The sequence below is a fragment of the Notolepis coatsorum genome (genome assembly GCF_963971535.1).
Source record: "Notolepis coatsorum genome assembly, chromosome: 18".
NCBI classification, from domain to species: domain Eukaryota; kingdom Metazoa; phylum Chordata; class Actinopteri; order Aulopiformes; family Paralepididae; genus Notolepis; species Notolepis coatsorum.
This window is the reverse complement of record NC_140182.1, coordinates 8942960-8962869: the sequence shown is the minus strand read 5'-3', so window position 1 is coordinate 8962869 and position 19910 is coordinate 8942960. Positions and strand designations below refer to the sequence as shown.

The following is a 19910-nucleotide window of genomic DNA, read 5'->3' as shown; positions in this document are numbered from 1 at the left end:
AAACTCTTGACTTGACTTGACTTGACTTGACTAACATTATCGATAGTTTTTGATGCTACAACGTAACGTTAGCTAACATTATCGATAGCTTTTGATGCTACCACGTAACGTTAGCTAACATTATCGATAGCTTTTCATGCTACCACGTAACGTTAGCTAACATTATCGATAGCTTTTCATGCTACCACGTAACGTTAGCTAACATTATCGATAGCCAGACAGGACAGGAGAGGACAGGACAGGACAATACAGGACAGGACAGTAGGGGCCTACATGGCAGTACATGATAGAACAGGACAATACATTACTGTACAGGACAGTACATTACAGGACAGGACAGGACAGGGCAGGACAGGACAGGACATTACAGTACAGGACATTACATTACAGTACAGGACATTACATTACAGAACAGGACAGGACAGGACAGGACATTACAGGACAGGACAGGACATTACAGGACAGGACAGGACATGACAGGACAGGACAGGACAGGACAGGACAGGACAGGACAGGACAGGACAGGACAGGACAGTACATTACAGGACATGACAGGACAGGACATTACAGGACAGAACAGAACAGGACAGGACAGGACAGGACATTACATTACAGAACAGAACAGGACAGGACAGCACAGTGAAGGTGAACTGGAGAATAGATCACCTTCAGCCTGCAGCTTAATCCAGCGTATTAAAATTGTATGAGCTCCAAGAGATGCACAGTCTATAATATATAATATATATTGAGTCAGTGTTTTCAACCCACAGAGGGATGGTTTCTACGCTCAGATGAGTGGTGTTTAATGTAATTATGCTGTTCTGCATGGATATTAAATCAATGACGTAGGTTATATAACATTAAGGATTCATTCCTGTGATTTACTTCCTGTGGGTAACTTTTTGGTCACTATACTCATGATAATACTGATAACAGTGATCCCTTTGGTCACTATAATCATGATAATACTGATAACAGTGATCATTTTGGTCACTATAATCATGATAATACTGATAACAGTGATACTTCTGGTCACTATACTCATGATGTGGTACATCTCTGCAGCCCTCCCTCTCATCGGTTTCAACATCTTCTGGGAAGCACAGACATGTTCTATACTATCGTCTCTATAGAAAGTGCTTGGTAGTATTTATAGCATGGGCTATTGCTCCATTGGGTCTCTAAGGGTATTGACCTGGAAAGATTATATCATTCATCACTGAGCCATTGTGGGACGTGTGTGAGCGTGGGGGGTGAGGGGGGTGGGGTGGGGGGGGGCATGCAGAGGAGAGAGGAGAGAAGTGTGTTTTCCAAAAGATGGAGCGCATGACGATACTTCACAGGGCACATAAAAGACCGCAAGACCAAATCCCACAATGCTTTGTGAGCGTTCTGCTACTTTGTGAGCGTCTTGCTGCTTTGTGAGCGTCTTGCTACTTTGTGAGCGGCCTGCTGCTTTGTGAGCGTCTTGCTGCTTTGTGAGCATCCTGCTGCCTTTGTGAGCGTCTTGCTGCTTTGTGAGCATCCTGCTGCCTTTGTGAGCATCTTGCTGCCTTTGTCAGCGTCTTGCTGCTTTGTGAGCGTCCTGCTGCTTTGTGAGCGCCTTGCTGCTTTGTGAGCATCCTGCTGCCTTTGTGAGCGTCTTACTGCTTTGTGAGCGTCTTACTGCTTCGTGAGCGTCTTGCTGCTTTGTGAGCGTCTTGCTGCTTTGTGAGCATCTTGCTGCTTTGTGAGCGTCCTGCTGCTTTGTGAGCGTCCTGTTGATTTGTGAGCGTCTTGCTGATTTGTGAGCATCTTGCTGCTTTGTGAGCGTCCTGCTGCTTTGTGAGCGTCCTGCTGCTTTGTGAGCGTCTTGCTACTTTGTGAGCGTACTGCTGATTTGTGCGCGTCTTGCTGATTTGTGAGCGTCCTGCTGCTTTGTGAGCATCCTGCTGCTTTGTGAGCGTCCTGCTGCTTTGTGAGCGTCCTGCTACTTTGTGAGCGTCTTGCTGCCTTTGTTTGTGAGCGTCTTGCTGCTTTGTGAGCCTTCTGCTGATTTGTGAGCATCCTGCTGCTTTGTGAGCGTCCTGCTGCTTTGTGAGCGTCCTGCTACTTTGTGAGCGTCTTGCTGCCTTTGTTTGTGAGCGTCCTGCTGATTTGTGAGCGTCTTGCTGCTTTGTGAGCGTCTTGCTGCCTTTGTTTGTGAGCGCCTTGCTGCTTTGTGAGCGTCCTGCTGCTTTGTGAGCATCCTGCTGATTTGTGAGCGTCCTGCTGATTTGTGAGCGTCTTGCTGCTTTGTGAGCGTCCTGCTGCTTTGTGAGCGTCCTGCTGCTTTGTGAGCGTCCTGCTGATTTGTGAGCGTCTTGCTTTGTGAGCGTCTTGCTGCCTTTGTTTGTGAGCGCCTTGCTGCTTTGTGAGCGTCCTGCTGCTTTGTGAGCATCCTGCTGATTTGTGAGCATCCTGCTGCTTTGTGAGCGTCTTGCTGCTTTGAGAGCATCCTGCTGTCTTTGTGAGCGGCCTGCTGCTTTGTGAGCGTCTTGCTGCTTTTTTTTTTTTTTTGGTCTTTTTCCCCCTCCATTTTCCGCCGATTTTCTCCCATCCCAATGTTAGTCGTATGCCAATTCCCAGTCCCTTCCTGATCGCTGCGCACTTACCCCCCACAGTCAGATCATCTGGGAGAGTGGAGGCTACCACGTGCTTCCTCCGACACACGTCCAGCCAATCAACCGCTTCTTTTCACCTGGCAGCGCGGATCCTCCCCGAGAGGGCGTAGCGTGTGGAAGGATCACACTACCCCCCTTAGATCCTATCCGCGCTGAGCAGGCGCCCCGACCGAACTGTAGGAGTCGCTGTTTACAACGACCCGGACCCACCCCGCCAGCTTCTCCCACCCTCTAATACAGCCAATTGTATCAGTGCAGACGGCCAGCCAAGCTGGTGACAACCCCGGAGCTGTGAGCTGGATTCGAACAGGCAAATCCAGCTCAGCTCCGGGGCTGGTGACGAACGCAATCTCCGCTCGGCCACCTAACCGCCCGCGTCTTGCTGCTTTGTGAGCGTCTTGCTGCTTTGTGAGCGTCCTGCTGCTTTGTGAGCGTCTTGCTGCTTTGTGAGCGTCCTGCTGCTTTGTGAGCGTCTTGCTGCTTTGTGAGCGTCCTGCTGCTTTGTGAGCGTCCTGCTGCTTTGTGAGCGTCCTGCTTACTGAGGTGGTTCACAGGGAACACAAAGGGGGACAGAAGGAGATTGTCAGTGAAATAAACAGTGGAATAGATTTGTATTTCACCCTCGCTGTCATCTGTAAAGTGAATGGCATCGCCGGGAAGATTACCTGTCTTTGTTGATCCTTCCAGTAGAATATATCGTCGCACCAGGGAGGCCACTGTTATACTAGTACTATAACACAGGAGACGTAATGTGATAACATGCCGTTGGATATGAAATAAATCCTATTTCAGGTCAGTAATATAATACAACTCTGTATCAGCCCACCCTGTACTGAGTGCCATCCTTCATCATGACCATAAGGGCAACCGAACAACAAAAAGATGCCAGTGAGGGTTATGGTACGAAGCTCTTTCCAACACACGTAAATCAGGTCACCTCGTTGAGTGCATTTAAAAGGTTGTATTCTTGCTTGCAGGGTGGATAAAGCACAACATAAACTGGGTGTTTACAACGGTAACTCAAACAAATAAACTTGTGTTGCAAAATAAACCAGAAAATAACTCAAAACTACTGAAAACAAACAAAACATGCACGCTTGAAAAACTGTGTGGCTTCCCTGCTGCGGTTCCCAATTCCCTCCCGCTGTGCACCTGGTGACACACATACAAGTAGGCTGTGCCCAAGATCATCTGATCTCCCCCTATGCCCACTGCCCAGCTCATTAGTCAATAATCTCATAACACCTTCACAATAACACAGCACCTTCATACAATAAAGTAACCACGGTAAAATCATCAAATTGGCTACAACAATGACCCTCTCTCTCTTCTCTCTTCTCTCTTTCTTTCTTTCTTTCTTTCTTTCTTTCTTTCTTTCTTTCTTTCTTTCTTTCTTTCTTTCTTTCTTTCTTTCTTTCTTTCTTTCTTTCTTTCTTTCTTTCTTTCTTTCTTTCTTTCTTTCTTTCTTTCTTTCTTTCTTTCTTTCTTTCTTTCTTTCTTCTTTTCTTTCTTTCTTTCTTTCTTTCTTTCTTTCTTTCTTTCTTTCTTTCTTTCTTTCTTTCTTCTTTCTTTCTTTCTTTCTTTCTTTCTTTCTTTCTTTCTTTCTTTCTTTCTTTTCTTTCTTTCTTTCTTCTTTCTTTCTTTCTTTCTTTCTCTCTCTCTCTCTCTCTCTCTCTCTCTCTCTCTCTCTCTCTCTCTCTCTCTCTCTCTCTCTCTCTCTCTCTCTGTCTCTCTCTCTCTCTCTCTCTCTCTCTCTCTCTCTCTGTCTCTCTGTCTCTCTGTCTCTCTCTCTCGCTCTCTCTCTCTCTCTCTCTCTCTCTCCCCCCCCCCCCCCCCCAGCTCTGTTGATCTACTGGGTGCTGGCCTTCACCATGAAGACCATCAAGTTTGCCAAGTACACCGAGCAGGGCGTCGGGCCCCGGCAGCTCCGCTACTGCATCACCGGCCTCCTGGTGCTGCTCTACGGGCTCCTGCTGGCCGTGGAGGTCAATGTCATCCTGGGCAGGGTGAGTCAGTGAGTGAGTGAGTGATGGTCCGGTCAATGGTCTCTAACTACTACACACCCTCAAGAGCCCTACGCTCTGCATCCTCTGGCCGTCTCAGACCCACTCCTATCCTATCCGAGCTCCGGGAGGGTCATCAAGGAGAAGCCGCCTATTCTCGGTCCTTGCCCCACAATGGTGGAACGAACTTCAAGTTCCCACCAATGTTAGGAGACAGCCGAAACCCAGTCGACTAAAGACGCACTTCTTGTGAGTGAGTGAGTGAGTGAGTGAGTGAGTGAGTGAGTGAGTGAGTGAGTGAGTGAGTGAGTGAGTGATGATGACTGACTGACTGACTGACTGACTGACTGACTGACTGACTGACTGACTGACTGACTGACTGACTGACTGACTGACTGACTGACTGACTGACTGACTGACTACACACGTTAATGTCCCCATAAGTAAGTGTGTTATGTGTTAATATTCTGCTATAGCTTGTGTCTAGACTAAGCTCAGCTACATTAGTAGTAGAAGGCAGCTTGTGTCTAGACTAAGCTCAGCAGCATTAGTAGTAATAATAATAATAATAAACTTTATTTGTATAGCACTTTTCATACAGAAACTGCAGCTCAAATGCTTCACAACAGAAAAAAGACAGGCATAAAATGACAGTTTTTCACATTAGGATCTAACATCCCAACAGGCCCCCTTGTTTATTATGAGGGGTGGAAGTAACACAAATTGACAAATTAATGTGTAACCGATTAAATGAATGTGTAACCGATTAAAATGCAATCAAATCAAATGTGTAACCGTTTAAAATGCAATCAAATCAAATAGTCACTTGATGAATTAGCAAACGATTTAATTAATTCAGAACCAAACCGAAAAAAACATCATCAATAAAATGAGATACCGATCAAACACATAATTTAAATAAACTAGACCGCAATTCCATCCCATTCCATTTCGACACCACTTTCATCAAATCGAGGACACTTTCGAACGGTTCGTTAAAGGTTTGTGCTCCACGTGTCAATCAAATGACCCCGCCCACAGTCGCATCATCCAGGCCTCCACAATCCACTGCCTTTTGGATTATCTAGCCAATCAGAATCTGCCGAGATCTCGCCATCAGCCGCACAGGCGATAACCTCGTTCCCAGTTGTATCTCCTCCGTGAGATAAAGCCTGGTAAAGCACTACGGCCAAAAGTGTCTGTGGGGTAGAATCTCCGGTGTATGTACCTCCCCCTGGAAGCTGCCTCCGAACGGACCAAACTTTTCCCGAATCCTGTCGGCAAACAAGCTATAGAACGTCCCGGTCGTGTAGTAAATTATTCAGGCAAAGCCGTTGCAGTGGCTTAAAAAACGAGGAAATATTGTGCACTTCACACGTTTCTATAATTGTTTTGTCGAAACCGGAAACGCCTGTAGCCGGTACTTCCTGTACTTCCGTTTAGACATTTTAGGAGGCATATCTTTTACCAGCCTACACGGGCGATGACGTCCTCCTTTTCAACCTGGAATGGCTTGAATGTTTTCTTGTCAATGCGCAAGCTAGTGGGGTTCAAGTAAACACAAGGGTGGCCGAGCTCGTGGCTGAAGCTACAGGCGAACTTCTACAGCTAAAGTTAACTGAAGAGGAGCCTGTTTTTTTACATTGACGTGCATCCTGACAGACGTGGTCTAGTCCAGGGGTTCCCAAACTTTTCAGGCCGGGGCCCAGAAAATAAGGCGTATTAAGTTAGTTCAAGTTAGTTATTCATTTATATGTGCTATTTATGAGAGGGCTAACTTGTTGCAAAATAATAATGATAATAATAATAGCCTCATTAAAATACTATTGTTGCTTCGGTTGTTTTCAGCGTTTTATGTGCATAATCTGTTATTTAGTTTGAAATGTTCGTTGAAATAAGTAGATTTTTCGTTTTTGTTTATTTATTAAGTTAATATAAAACCATATAGTCACATTTTAGAATACAATAGAATAGAATTTTAGAATACAACTAGAAACACTGTCCTGGCCTGCTTCTAAGTTCAGTGGCCTGACAAAAAAAATTAAAATTAAAAATTAAAAAATTAAAAAATTAAATTTTTTTTTTTTTTTTCTTTTTTTTTTTTTTAATGATCTAGCGGCCCATCCGTGGCTGCTCGCGGCCCACCTTTGGGTCGCGACCCCGACTTTGGGAACCACTGGTCTAGTCTAGTAGGGAGACCACGTTTAATAAACATCTCTCCGGAAACGTTAGAGTTGTTTGTGAATTGCGGTTATTCCGCTGTTGGAATAGTTGCAAAATCTCCAAAACTGGTGTCCCTATTATTTTGGCCAGTGAGTGTATTATGATTTTAAGACTATATACTGTTGACGGATTACATTACTATCCGGGTTTCTGCCATGCATACAGTGGGCTCAAGAATATTTAGATAAATATAGCCTTTAAGTAAAGTAAGATGATTCAAAAGAAAGAATAAATCCTCATCAGAATATATATATATTTTTTTAATGAATTGAATTAGCCTACAGATGAACTTTTCAATTTTTTTTTATTAATTTGTCAATACATTATGTTTATGTCGGTGTCAAAACAAATTCGACATAATGTATTGACAAATTAATAGAAAATTTAAAAGTGCATCTGTAGGCTAATTCAATTCATTCAAAATATTGGAGTGAATAGGAGTGCCAATAATTGTGACATGTTTTTAAGGGGGAAAACATGTATACAAAAAGCAATACATTTTACTTTGTTCAGTGAGATAAATCCAGTCTGGCAAGTGCATTGAAATCTGGCTGAATATCTGAGTTGCATATGCCAAGGACAGCTGAGAGGTGATCATCAGTGATAGAGAGAAAAATAGTCAAAGTTGACCGCTCTGTTCTTCAGCTGAAGCTCCAGATTTCCTCTGATGTCCTCCACCCTCCTCGTTACAGTGTGTCAGGAGGGGGGGGGGCACGTTCTCAAACGCGCCTTTTTTCTCCGGCATAATGCTGCAGAGTCCAACAAACACTCTTTAACACTTTAATCGCCGGGAACGCCGTAACTCGTCTTTGCTCGCCATGCTCATTCTGCCGAAGACGCCGTAACTCGTCTTTGATATCAATATTTCAAAAATCTGTCATCGAAATCATATTTCTCCTCCGGGGACCTGAGATATACTGCTGATCTCCACTCAACTCTCTAACGGTTCAAGAGCGCCATCTGGTGGCCGATCGGCAGATCGGCCAACAGGAAGTGACGCGCCAAACAGGAAGTGCTCATCCATATTTCGTCTGGGCACTCGCGATCGTTAGCCGGACTCCATCTCGACACACTGGATAATCAATCGCTCGCCCTAACTCAATAAACAATGTTATTTGGACGTATATAGTATTATACAACCTGGAAATGGTTAATCTAGATCAACATCCCATAATCGAAAACTGTCTACTCCAAGCTGATCGTCCAACGGCGCGAGGAAGATACGGTAAGATCCAGCGTTTTTTTTTTTTTTTTTTACTTTATTTTTCTAGCGTTTATCGCTTTTCTGGTCAAGCATGACCGACAGAAACAGGTTGAAATGGGATGTAGAGCAGGGGAAGACCTTCTGAGAAATGACGGCGGGTCCGGGAATCGAACTCGTGTCCCCCAGATCCGTGACGCAGAAATAGCGCCGAGATATGCGGTGAGCTACGGGAGCTCCCCCCAGCGTTATTTTCTAACGTGTTCCATATAAACTGCTCTGATGATCATATGACCCACACTAGGTGAATGATATAACGTTGCCCACGGAATTATAAACGACCCCCCGCCCATCCGGTCATCATCAGATCATACGTAGTAACTTCTAGAAGTACCGCCAGTTGAATTTTTTTATCTGGCACCGATCGCTACCAAACTGTATTTGATCATCAATATAATGCATTTGGAGCTATAAATCAAGTTCTGGAGAAAGCTGCAGAAAACGATAAAAACATACTTATACTTTAGACCATATTTTAGTATGAATATGTGAATGAAAAGTATAACGTTGCTACACCCTGAACAATGGATATAGGACATTGAATGGGCCATAATAATGTCAATTTAGCAATAGAATTTAAAAAGTTATAGCCCTGCAAAGAAGGGGAACTTCTCCATAGACAAATAGAGCTGGCTAGGGATGGTAATTATGAATTTAACCATGGCGATCAAAGTGTTAACATACTCTGCAAAACACCTTTTCAGTGTTTGTGAAGATTAACAAGTTAAAAATAAAAAGGAACACTGATGTAATGATTGTTTTTGTTTTTACTGTTTATTACAAAATATATTTGTACATGTTTATTCTTCTGGTTACCAGTAGCAGCTAATCAAAATGTATAATTGACTACTTTTTACAATAGGAGATAATGAATATTGAGCAGAATTGAGTTCAAGTTATTGTTGGTTCGGCCCTCCAACACAGTTCAGGTTTCTCATGTGGCCCCTTGTAAAAATGAATTGCCAACCCCTAGTCTAGACTAAGCTCAGCTACATTAGTAGTAGAAGGTAGCTTGTGTCTAGACTAAGCTCAGCAGCATTAGTAGTAGAAGGTAGCTTGTGTCTAGACTAAGCTCAGCTACATTAGTAGTAGAAGGTAGCTTGTGTCTAGACTAAGATCAGCTACATTAGTAGTAGAAGGTAGCTTGTGTCTAGACTAAGATCAGCTACATTAATAGTAGAAGGTAGCTTGTGTCTAGACTAAGATCAGCTACATTAGTAGTAGAAGGTAGCTTGTGTCTAGACTAAGCTCAGCTACATTAGTAGTAGAAGGTAGCTTGTGTCTAGACTAAGCTCAGCTACATTAGTAGTAGAAGGTAGCTTGTGTCTAGACTAAGCTCAGCTACATTAGTAGTAGAAGGTAGCTTGTGTCTAGACTAAGCTCAGCTACATTAGTAGTAGAAGGTAGCTTGTGTCTAGACTAAGCTCAGCTACATTAGTAGTAGAAGGTAGCTTGTGTCTAGACTAAGCTCAGCTACATTAGTAGTAGAAGGTAGCTTGTGTCTAGACTAAGCTCAGCTACATTAGTAGTAGAAGGTAGCTTGTGTCTAGACTAAGCTCAGCTACATTAGTAGTAGAAGGTAGCTTGTGTCTAGACTAAGCTCAGCTACATTAGTAGTAGAAGGTAGCTTGTGTCTAGACTAAGCTCAGCAGTATTAGTAGTAGAAGGTAGCTTGTGTCTAGACTAAGCTCAGCTACATTAGTAGTAGAAGGTAGCTTGTGTCTAGACTAAGCTCAGCTACATTAGTAGTAGAAGGTAGCTTGTGTCTAGACTAAGCTCAGCTACATTAGTAGTAGACGGTAGCTTGTGTCTAGACTAAGCTCAGCTACATTAGTAGTAGAAGGTAGCTTGTGTCTAGACTAAGATCAGCTACATTAGTAGTAGAAGGTAGCTTGTGTCTAGACTAAGATCAGCTACATTAGTAGTAGAATGTAGCTTGTGTCTAGACTAAGATCAGCTACATTAGTAGTAGAAGGTAGCTTGTGTCTAGACTAAGCTCAGCTACATTAGTAGTAGAAGGTAGCTTGTGTCTAGACTAAGCTCAGCTGCATTAGTAGTAGAAGGTAGCTTGTGTCTAGACTAAGCTCAGCAGTATTAGTAGTAGAAGGTAGCTTGTGTCTAGACTAAGCTCAGCTGCATTAGTAGTAGAAGGTAGCTTGTGTCTAGACTAAGCTCAGCTGCATTAGTAGTAGAAGGTAGCTTGTGTCTAGACTAAGCTCAGCTGCATTAGTAGTAGAAGGTAGCTTGTGTCTAGACTAAGCTCAGCTACATTAGTAGTAGAAGGTAGCTTGTGTCTAGACTAAGATCAGCTACATTAGTAGTAGAAGGTAGCTTGTGTCTAGACTAAGCTCAGCTACATTAGTAGTAGAAGGTAGCTTGTGTCTAGACTAAGCTCAGCTACATTAGTAGTAGAAGGTAGCTTGTGTCTAGACTAAGCTCAGCTACATTAGTAGTAGAAGGCAGCTTGTGTCTAGACTAAGCTCAGCTACATTAGTAGTAGAAGGTAGCTTGTGTCTAGACTAAGCTCAGCTACATTAGTAGTAGAAGGTAGCTTGTGTCTAGACTAAGCTCAGCTACATTAGTAGTAGAAGGTAGCTTGTGTCTAGACTAAGCTCAGCTACATTAGTAGTAGAAGGTAGCTTGTGTCTAGACTAAGCTCAGCTACATTAGTAGTAGAAGGTAGCTTGTGTCTAGACTAAGCTCAGCTACATTAGTAGTAGAAGGTAGCTTGTGTCTAGACTAAGCTCAGCTACATTAGTAGTAGAAGGTAGCTTGTGTCTAGACTAAGCTCAGCTACATTAGTAGTAGAAGGTAGCTTGTGTCTAGACTAAGCTCAGCTACATTAGTAGTAGAAGGTAGCTTGTGTCTAGACTAAGCTCAGCTACATTAGTAGTAGAAGGTAGCTTGTGTCTAGACTAAGCTCAGCTACATTAGTAGTAGAAGGTAGCTTGTGTCTAGACTAAGCTCAGCTACATTAGTAGTAGAAGGTAGCTTGTGTCTAGACTAAGCTCAGCTACATTAGTAGTAGAAGGTAGCTTGTGTCTAGACTAAGCTCAGCTACATTAGTAGTAGAAGGTAGCTTGTGTCTAGACTAAGCTCAGCTACATTAGTAGTAGAAGGTAGCTTGTGTCTAGACTAAGCTCAGCTACATTAGTAGTAGAAGGTAGCTTGTGTCTAGACTAAGCTCAGCTACATTAGTAGTAGAAGGTAGCTTGTGTCTAGACTAAGCTCAGCTACATTAGTAGTAGAAGGTAGCTTGTGTCTAGACTAAGATCAGCTACATTAGTAGTAGAAGGTAGCTTGTGTCTAGACTAAGCTCAGCTACATTAGTAGTAGAAGGTAGCTTGTGTCTAGACTAAGCTCAGCTACATTAGTAGTAGAAGGTAGCTTGTGTCTAGACTAAGCTCAGCTACATTAGTAGTAGAAGGTAGCTTGTGTCTAGACTAAGCTCAGCTACATTAGTAGTAGAAGGTAGCTTGTGTCTAGACTAAGCTCAGCTACATTAGTAGTAGAAGGTAGCTTGTGTCTAGACTAAGCTCAGCAGTATTAGTAGTAGAAGGTAGCTTGTGTCTAGACTAAGATCAGCTACATTAGTAGTAGAAGGTAGCTTGTGTCTAGACTAAGATCAGCTACATTAGTAGTAGAATGTAGCTTGTGTCTAGACTAAGATCAGCTACATTAGTAGTAGAAGGTAGCTTGTGTCTAGACTAAGCTCAGCTACATTAGTAGTAGAAGGTAGCTTGTGTCTAGACTAAGCTCAGCTGCATTAGTAGTAGAAGGTAGCTTGTGTCTAGACTAAGCTCAGCAGTATTAGTAGTAGAAGGTAGCTTGTGTCTAGACTAAGCTCAGCTGCATTAGTAGTAGAAGGTAGCTTGTGTCTAGACTAAGCTCAGCTACATTAGTAGTAGAAGGTAGCTTGTGTCTAGACTAAGCTCAGCTACATTAGTAGTAGAAGGTAGCTTGTGTCTAGACTAAGCTCAGCTACATTAGTAGTAGAAGGTAGCTTGTGTCTAGACTAAGCTCAGCTACATTAGTAGTAGAAGGTAGCTTGTGTCTAGACTAAGCTCAGCTACATTAGTAGTAGAAGGTAGCTTGTGTCTAGACTAAGCTCAGCTACATTAGTAGTAGAAGGTAGCTTGTGTCTAGACTAAGCTCAGCTACATTAGTAGTAGAAGGTAGCTTGTGTCTAGACTAAGCTCAGCTACATTAGTAGTAGAAGGTAGCTTGTGTCTAGACTAAGCTCAGCTACATTAGTAGTAGAAGGTAGCTTGTGTCTAGACTAAGATCAGCTACATTAGTAGTAGAAGGTAGCTTGTGTCTAGACTAAGCTCAGCTACATTAGTAGTAGAAGGTAGCTTGTGTCTAGACTAAGCTCAGCTACATTAGTAGTAGAAGGTAGCTTGTGTCTAGACTAAGCTCAGCTACATTAGTAGTAGAAGGTAGCTTGTGTCTAGACTAAGCTCAGCTACATTAGTAGTAGAAGGTAGCTTGTGTCTAGACTAAGCTCAGCTACATTAGTAGTAGAAGGTAGCTTGTGTCTAGACTAAGCTCAGCAGTATTAGTAGTAGAAGGTAGCTTGTGTCTAGACTAAGATCAGCTACATTAGTAGTAGAAGGTAGCTTGTGTCTAGACTAAGATCAGCTACATTAGTAGTAGAATGTAGCTTGTGTCTAGACTAAGATCAGCTACATTAGTAGTAGAAGGTAGCTTGTGTCTAGACTAAGCTCAGCTACATTAGTAGTAGAAGGTAGCTTGTGTCTAGACTAAGCTCAGCTGCATTAGTAGTAGAAGGTAGCTTGTGTCTAGACTAAGCTCAGCAGTATTAGTAGTAGAAGGTAGCTTGTGTCTAGACTAAGCTCAGCTGCATTAGTAGTAGAAGGTAGCTTGTGTCTAGACTAAGCTCAGCTGCATTAGTAGTAGAAGGTAGCTTGTGTCTAGACTAAGCTCAGCTGCATTAGTAGTAGAAGGTAGCTTGTGTCTAGACTAAGCTCAGCTACATTAGTAGTAGAAGGTAGCTTGTGTCTAGACTAAGCTCAGCTACATTAGTAGTAGAAGGTAGCTTGTGTCTAGACTAAGCTCAGCAGTATTAGTAGTAGAAGGTAGCTTGTGTCTAGACTAAGCTCAGCTACATTAGTAGTAGAAGGTAGCTTGTGTCTAGACTAAGATCAGCTACATTAGTAGTAGAAGGTAGCTTGTGTCTAGACTAAGCTCAGCTACATTAGTAGTAGAAGGTAGCTTGTGTCTAGACTAAGCTCAGCTACATTAGTAGTAGAAGGTAGCTTGTGTCTAGACTAAGATCAGCTACATTAATAGTAGAAGGTAGCTTGTGTCTAGACTAAGATCAGCTACATTAGTAGTAGAAGGTAGCTTGTGTCTAGACTAAGCTCAGCTACATTAGTAGTAGAAGGTAGCTTGTGTCTAGACTAAGCTCAGCTACATTAGTAGTAGAAGGTAGCTTGTGTCTAGACTAAGCTCAGCTACATTAGTAGTAGAAGGTAGCTTGTGTCTAGACTAAGCTCAGCTGCATTAGTAGTAGAAGGTAGCTTGTGTCTAGACTAAGCTCAGCTACATTAGTAGTAGAAGGTAGCTTGTGTCTAGACTAAGCTCAGCTACATTAGTAGTAGAAGGTAGCTTGTGTCTAGACTAAGCTCAGCTACATTAGTAGTAGAAGGTAGCTTGTGTCTAGACTAAGCTCAGCTACATTAGTAGTAGAAGGTAGCTTGTGTCTAGACTAAGCTCAGCTACATTAGTAGTAGAAGGTAGCTTGTGTCTAGACTAAGCTCAGCTACATTAGTAGTAGAAGGTAGCTTGTGTCTAGACTAAGCTCAGCTACATTAGTAGTAGAAGGTAGCTTGTGTCTAGACTAAGCTCAGCTACATTAGTAGTAGAAGGTAGCTTGTGTCTAGACTAAGCTCAGCTACATTAGTAGTAGAAGGTAGCTTGTGTCTAGACTAAGCTCAGCTACATTAGTAGTAGAAGGTAGCTTGTGTCTAGACTAAGCTCAGCTACATTAGTAGTAGAAGGTAGCTTGTGTCTAGACTAAGCTCAGCTACATTAGTAGTAGAAGGTAGCTTGTGTCTAGACTAAGCTCAGCTACATTAGTAGTAGAAGGTAGCTTGTGTCTAGACTAAGCTCAGCTACATTAGTAGTAGAAGGTAGCTTGTGTCTAGACTAAGCTCAGCTACATTAGTAGTAGAAGGTAGCTTGTGTCTAGACTAAGCTCAGCTACATTAGTAGTAGAAGGTAGCTTGTGTCTAGACTAAGCTCAGCTACATTAGTAGTAGAAGGTAGCTTGTGTCTAGACTAAGCTCAGCTACATTAGTAGTAGAAGGTAGCTTGTGTCTAGACTAAGCTCAGCTACATTAGTAGTAGAAGGTAGCTTGTGTCTAGACTAAGCTCAGCTACATTAGTAGTAGAAGGTAGCTTGTGTCTAGACTAAGCTCAGCTACATTAGTAGTAGAAGGTAGCTTGTGTCTAGACTAAGCTCAGCTACATTAGTAGTAGAAGGTAGCTTGTGTCTAGACTAAGCTCAGCTACATTAGTAGTAGAAGGTAGCTTGTGTCTAGACTAAGCTCAGCTACATTAGTAGTAGAAGGTAGCTTGTGTCTAGACTAAGCTCAGCTACATTAGTAGTAGAAGGTAGCTTGTGTCTAGACTAAGCTCAGCTACATTAGTAGTAGAAGGTAGCTTGTGTCTAGACTAAGCTCAGCTACATTAGTAGTAGAAGGTAGCTTGTGTCTAGACTAAGCTCAGCTACATTAGTAGTAGAAGGTAGCTTGTGTCTAGACTAAGCTCAGCTACATTAGTAGTAGAAGGTAGCTTGTGTCTAGACTAAGCTCAGCTACATTAGTAGTAGAAGGTAGCTTGTGTCTAGACTAAGCTCAGCTACATTAGTAGTAGAAGGTAGCTTGTGTCTAGACTAAGATCAGCTACATTAGTAGTAGAAGGTAGCTTGTGTCTAGACTAAGCTCAGCTACATTAGTAGTAGAAGGTAGCTTGTGTCTAGACTAAGCTCAGCTACATTAGTAGTAGAAGGTAGCTTGTGTCTAGACTAAGCTCAGCTACATTAGTAGTAGAAGGTAGCTTGTGTCTAGACTAAGCTCAGCTACATTAGTAGTAGAAGGTAGCTTGTGTCTAGACTAAGCTCAGCTACATTAGTAGTAGAAGGTAGCTTGTGTCTAGACTAAGCTCAGCTACATTAGTAGTAGAAGGTAGCTTGTGTCTAGACTAAGCTCAGCTACATTAGTAGTAGAAGGTAGCTTGTGTCTAGACTAAGCTCAGCTACATTAGTAGTAGAAGGTAGCTTGTGTCTAGACTAAGCTCAGCTACATTAGTAGTAGAAGGTAGCTTGTGTCTAGACTAAGCTCAGCAGCATTAGTAGTAGAAGGTAGCTTGTGTCTAGACTAAGCTCAGCTACATTAGTAGTAGAAGGTAGCTTGTGTCTAGACTAAGCTCAGCTACATTAGTAGTAGAAGGTAGCTTGTGTCTAGACTAAGCTCAGCTACATTAGTAGTAGAAGGTAGCTTGTGTCTAGACTAAGCTCAGCTACATTAGTAGTAGAAGGTAGCTTGTGTCTAGACTAAGCTCAGCTACATTAGTAGTAGAAGGTAGCTTGTGTCTAGACTAAGCTCAGCTACATTAGTAGTAGAAGGTAGCTTGTGTCTAGACTAAGCTCAGCTACATTAGTAGTAGAAGGTAGCTTGTGTCTAGACTAAGCTCAGCTACATTAGTAGTAGAAGGTAGCTTGTGTCTAGACTAAGCTCAGCTACATTAGTAGTAGAAGGTAGCTTGTGTCTAGACTAAGCTCAGCTACATTAGTAGTAGAAGGTAGCTTGTGTCTAGACTAAGCTCAGCTACATTAGTAGTAGAAGGTAGCTTGTGTCTAGACTAAGCTCAGCTACATTAGTAGTAGAAGGTAGCTTGTGTCTAGACTAAGCTCAGCTACATTAGTAGTAGAAGGTAGCTTGTGTCTAGACTAAGCTCAGCTACATTAGTAGTAGAAGGTAGCTTGTGTCTAGACTAAGCTCAGCTACATTAGTAGTAGAAGGTAGCTTGTGTCTAGACTAAGCTCAGCTACATTGTAGTAGAAGGTAGCTTGTGTCTAGACTAAGCTCAGCTACATTAGTAGTAGAAGGTAGCTTGTGTCTAGACTAAGCTCAGCTACATTAGTAGTAGAAGGTAGCTTGTGTCTAGACTAAGCTCAGCTACATTAGTAGTAGAAGGTAGCTTGTGTCTAGACTAAGCTCAGCTACATTAGTAGTAGAAGGTAGCTTGTGTCTAGACTAAGCTCAGCTACATTAGTAGTAGAAGGTAGCTTGTGTCTAGACTAAGCTCAGCTACATAGTAGTAGAAGGTAGCTTGTGTCTAGACTAAGCTCAGCTACATTAGTAGTAGAAGGTAGCTTGTGTCTAGACTAAGCTCAGCTACATTAGTAGTAGAAGGTAGCTTGTGTCTAGACTAAGCTCAGCTACATTAGTAGTAGAAGGTAGCTTGTGTCTAGACTAAGCTCAGCTACATTAGTAGTAGAAGGTAGCTTGTGTCTAGACTAAGCTCAGCTACATTAGTAGTAGAAGGTAGCTTGTGTCTAGACTAAGCTCAGCTACATTAGTAGTAGAAGGTAGCTTGTGTCTAGACTAAGCTCAGCTACATTAGTAGTAGAAGGTAGCTTGTGTCTAGACTAAGCTCAGCTACATTAGTAGTAGAAGGTAGCTTGTGTCTAGACTAAGCTCAGCTACATTAGTAGTAGAAGGTAGCTTGTGTCTAGACTAAGCTCAGCTACATTAGTAGTAGAAGGTAGCTTGTGTCTAGACTAAGCTCAGCTACATTAGTAGTAGAAGGTAGCTTGTGTCTAGACTAAGCTCAGCTACATTAGTAGTAGAAGGTAGCTTGTGTCTAGACTAAGCTCAGCTACATTAGTAGTAGAAGGTAGCTTGTGTCTAGACTAAGCTCAGCTACATTAGTAGTAGAAGGTAGCTTGTGTCTAGACTAAGCTCAGCTACATTAGTAGTAGAAGGTAGCTTGTGTCTAGACTAAGCTCAGCTACATTAGTAGTAGAAGGTAGCTTGTGTCTAGACTAAGCTCAGCTACATTAGTAGTAGAAGGTAGCTTGTGTCTAGACTAAGCTCAGCTACATTAGTAGTAGAAGGTAGCTTGTGTCTAGACTAAGCTCAGCTACATTAGTAGTAGAAGGTAGCTTGTGTCTAGACTAAGCTCAGCTACATTAGTAGTAGAAGGTAGCTTGTGTCTAGACTAAGCTCAGCTACATTAGTAGTAGAAGGTAGCTTGTGTCTAGACTAAGCTCAGCTACATTAGTAGTAGAAGGTAGCTTGTGTCTAGACTAAGCTCAGCTACATTAGTAGTAGAAGGTAGCTTGTGTCTAGACTAAGCTCAGCTACATTAGTAGTAGAAGGTAGCTTGTGTCTAGACTAAGCTCAGCTACATTAGTAGTAGAAGGTAGCTTGTGTCTAGACTAAGCTCAGCTACATTAGTAGTAGAAGGTAGCTTGTGTCTAGACTAAGCTCAGCTACATTAGTAGTAGAAGGTAGCTTGTGTCTAGACTAAGCTCAGCTACATTAGTAGTAGAAGGTAGCTTGTGTCTAGACTAAGCTCAGCTACATTAGTAGTAGAAGGTAGCTTGTGTCTAGACTAAGCTCAGCTACATTAGTAGTAGAAGGTAGCTTGTGTCTAGACTAAGCTCAGCTACATTAGTAGTAGAAGGTAGCTTGTGTCTAGACTAAGCTCAGCTACATTAGTAGTAGAAGGTAGCTTGTGTCTAGACTAAGCTCAGCTACATTAGTAGTAGAAGGTAGCTTGTGTCTAGACTAAGCTCAGCTACATTAGTAGTAGAAGGTAGCTTGTGTCTAGACTAAGCTCAGCTACATTAGTAGTAGAAGGTAGCTTGTGTCTAGACTAAGCTCAGCTACATTAGTAGTAGAAGGTAGCTTGTGTCTAGACTAAGCTCAGCTACATTAGTAGTAGAAGGTAGCTTGTGTCTAGACTAAGCTCAGCTACATTAGTAGTAGAAGGTAGCTTGTGTCTAGACTAAGCTCAGCTACATTAGTAGTAGAAGGTAGCTTGTGTCTAGACTAAGCTCAGCTACATTAGTAGTAGAAGGTAGCTTGTGTCTAGACTAAGCTCAGCAGTATTAGTAGTAGAAGGTAGCTTGTGTCTAGACTAAGCTCAGCTACATTAGTAGTAGAAGGTAGCTTGTGTCTAGACTAAGCTCAGCTACATTAGTAGTAGAAGGTAGCTTGTGTCTAGACTAAGATCAGCTACATTAGTAGTAGAAGGTAGCTTGTGTCTAGACTAAGCTCAGCTACATAGTGAATAGAAGGTAGCTTGTGTCTAGACTAAGCTCAGCTACATTAGTAGTAGAAGGTAGCTTGTGTCTAGACTAAGCTCAGCTACATTAGTAGTAGAAGGTAGCTTGTGTCTAGACTAAGCTCAGCTACATTAGTAGTAGAAGGTAGCTTGTGTCTAGACTAAGCTCAGCTACATTAGTAGTAGAAGGTAGCTTGTGTCTAGACTAAGCTCAGCTACATTAGTAGTAGAAGGTAGCTTGTGTCTAGACTAAGCTCAGCTACATTAGTAGTAGAAGGTAGCTTGTGTCTAGACTAAGCTCAGCTACATTAGTAGTAGAAGGTAGCTTGTGTCTAGACTAAGCTCAGCTACATTAGTAGTAGAAGGTAGCTTGTGTCTAGACTAAGCTCAGCTACATTAGTAGTAGAAGGTAGCTTGTGTCTAGACTAAGCTCAGCTACATTAGTAGTAGAAGGTAGCTTGTGTCTAGACTAAGCTCAGCTACATTAGTAGTAGAAGGTAGCTTGTGTCTAGACTAAGCTCAGCTACATTAGTAGTAGAAGGTAGCTTGTGTCTAGACTAAGCTCAGCTACATTAGTAGTAGAAGGTAGCTTGTGTCTAGACTAAGCTCAGCTACATTAGTAGTAGAAGGTAGCTTGTGTCTAGACTAAGCTCAGCTACATTAGTAGTAGAAGGTAGCTTGTGTCTAGACTAAGCTCAGCTACATTAGTAGTAGAAGGTAGCTTGTGTCTAGACTAAGCTCAGCTACATTAGTAGTAGAAGGTAGCTTGTGTCTAGACTAAGCTCAGCTACATTAGTAGTAGAAGGTAGCTTGTGTCTAGACTAAGCTCAGCTACATTAGTAGTAGAAGGTAGCTTGTGTCTAGACTAAGATCAGCTACATTAGTAGTAGAAGGTAGCTTGTGTCTAGACTAAGCTCAGCTACATTAGTAGTAGAAGGTAGCTTGTGTCTAGACTAATATCAGCTACATTAGTAGTAGAAGGTAGCTTGTGTCTAGACTAAGCTCAGCTACATTAGTAGTAGAAGGTAGCTTGTGTCTAGACTAAGCTCAGCTACATTAGTAGTAGAAGGTAGCTTGTGTCTAGACTAAGATCAGCTACATTAGTAGTAGAAGGTAGCTTGTGTCTAGACTAAGCTCAGCTACATTAGTAGTAGAAGGTAGCTTGTGTCTAGACTAAGATCAGCTACATTAGTAGTAGAAGGTAGCTTGTGTCTAGACTAAGCTCAGCTACATTAGTAGTAGAAGGTAGCTTGTGTCTAGACTAAGCTCAGCTACATTAGTAGTAGAAGGTAGCTTGTGTCTAGACTAAGATCAGCTACATTAGTAGTAGAAGGTAGCTTGTGTCTAGACTAAGCTCAGCTACATTAGTAGTAGAAGGTAGCTTGTGTCTAGACTAAGCTCAGCTACATTAGTAGGAGAAGGGGAGGTCTCTATTTGAGCAGGCCTCTATTTAGGATGGCC

The 19910-nt window shown here is 42.3% G+C and overlaps 1 protein-coding gene across 1 annotated transcript in view; it reads left to right on the top strand.

Annotated features, from left to right (window-relative positions):
• Positions 1 to 4513: 4513 nt before the first annotated feature.
• ccdc77 (coiled-coil domain containing 77) overlaps positions 4514 to 19910 on the top strand; it is a gene marked incomplete at its 5' end in the record, with an annotated part of 59064 nt that continues 43667 nt past the window's right edge. The window contains one exon of the mRNA XM_084334503.1: positions 4514 to 4648. Coding sequence (XP_084190629.1) covers positions 4514 to 4648 — 135 coding nt within the window. The remainder of the gene's footprint in view (positions 4649 to 19910) is intronic.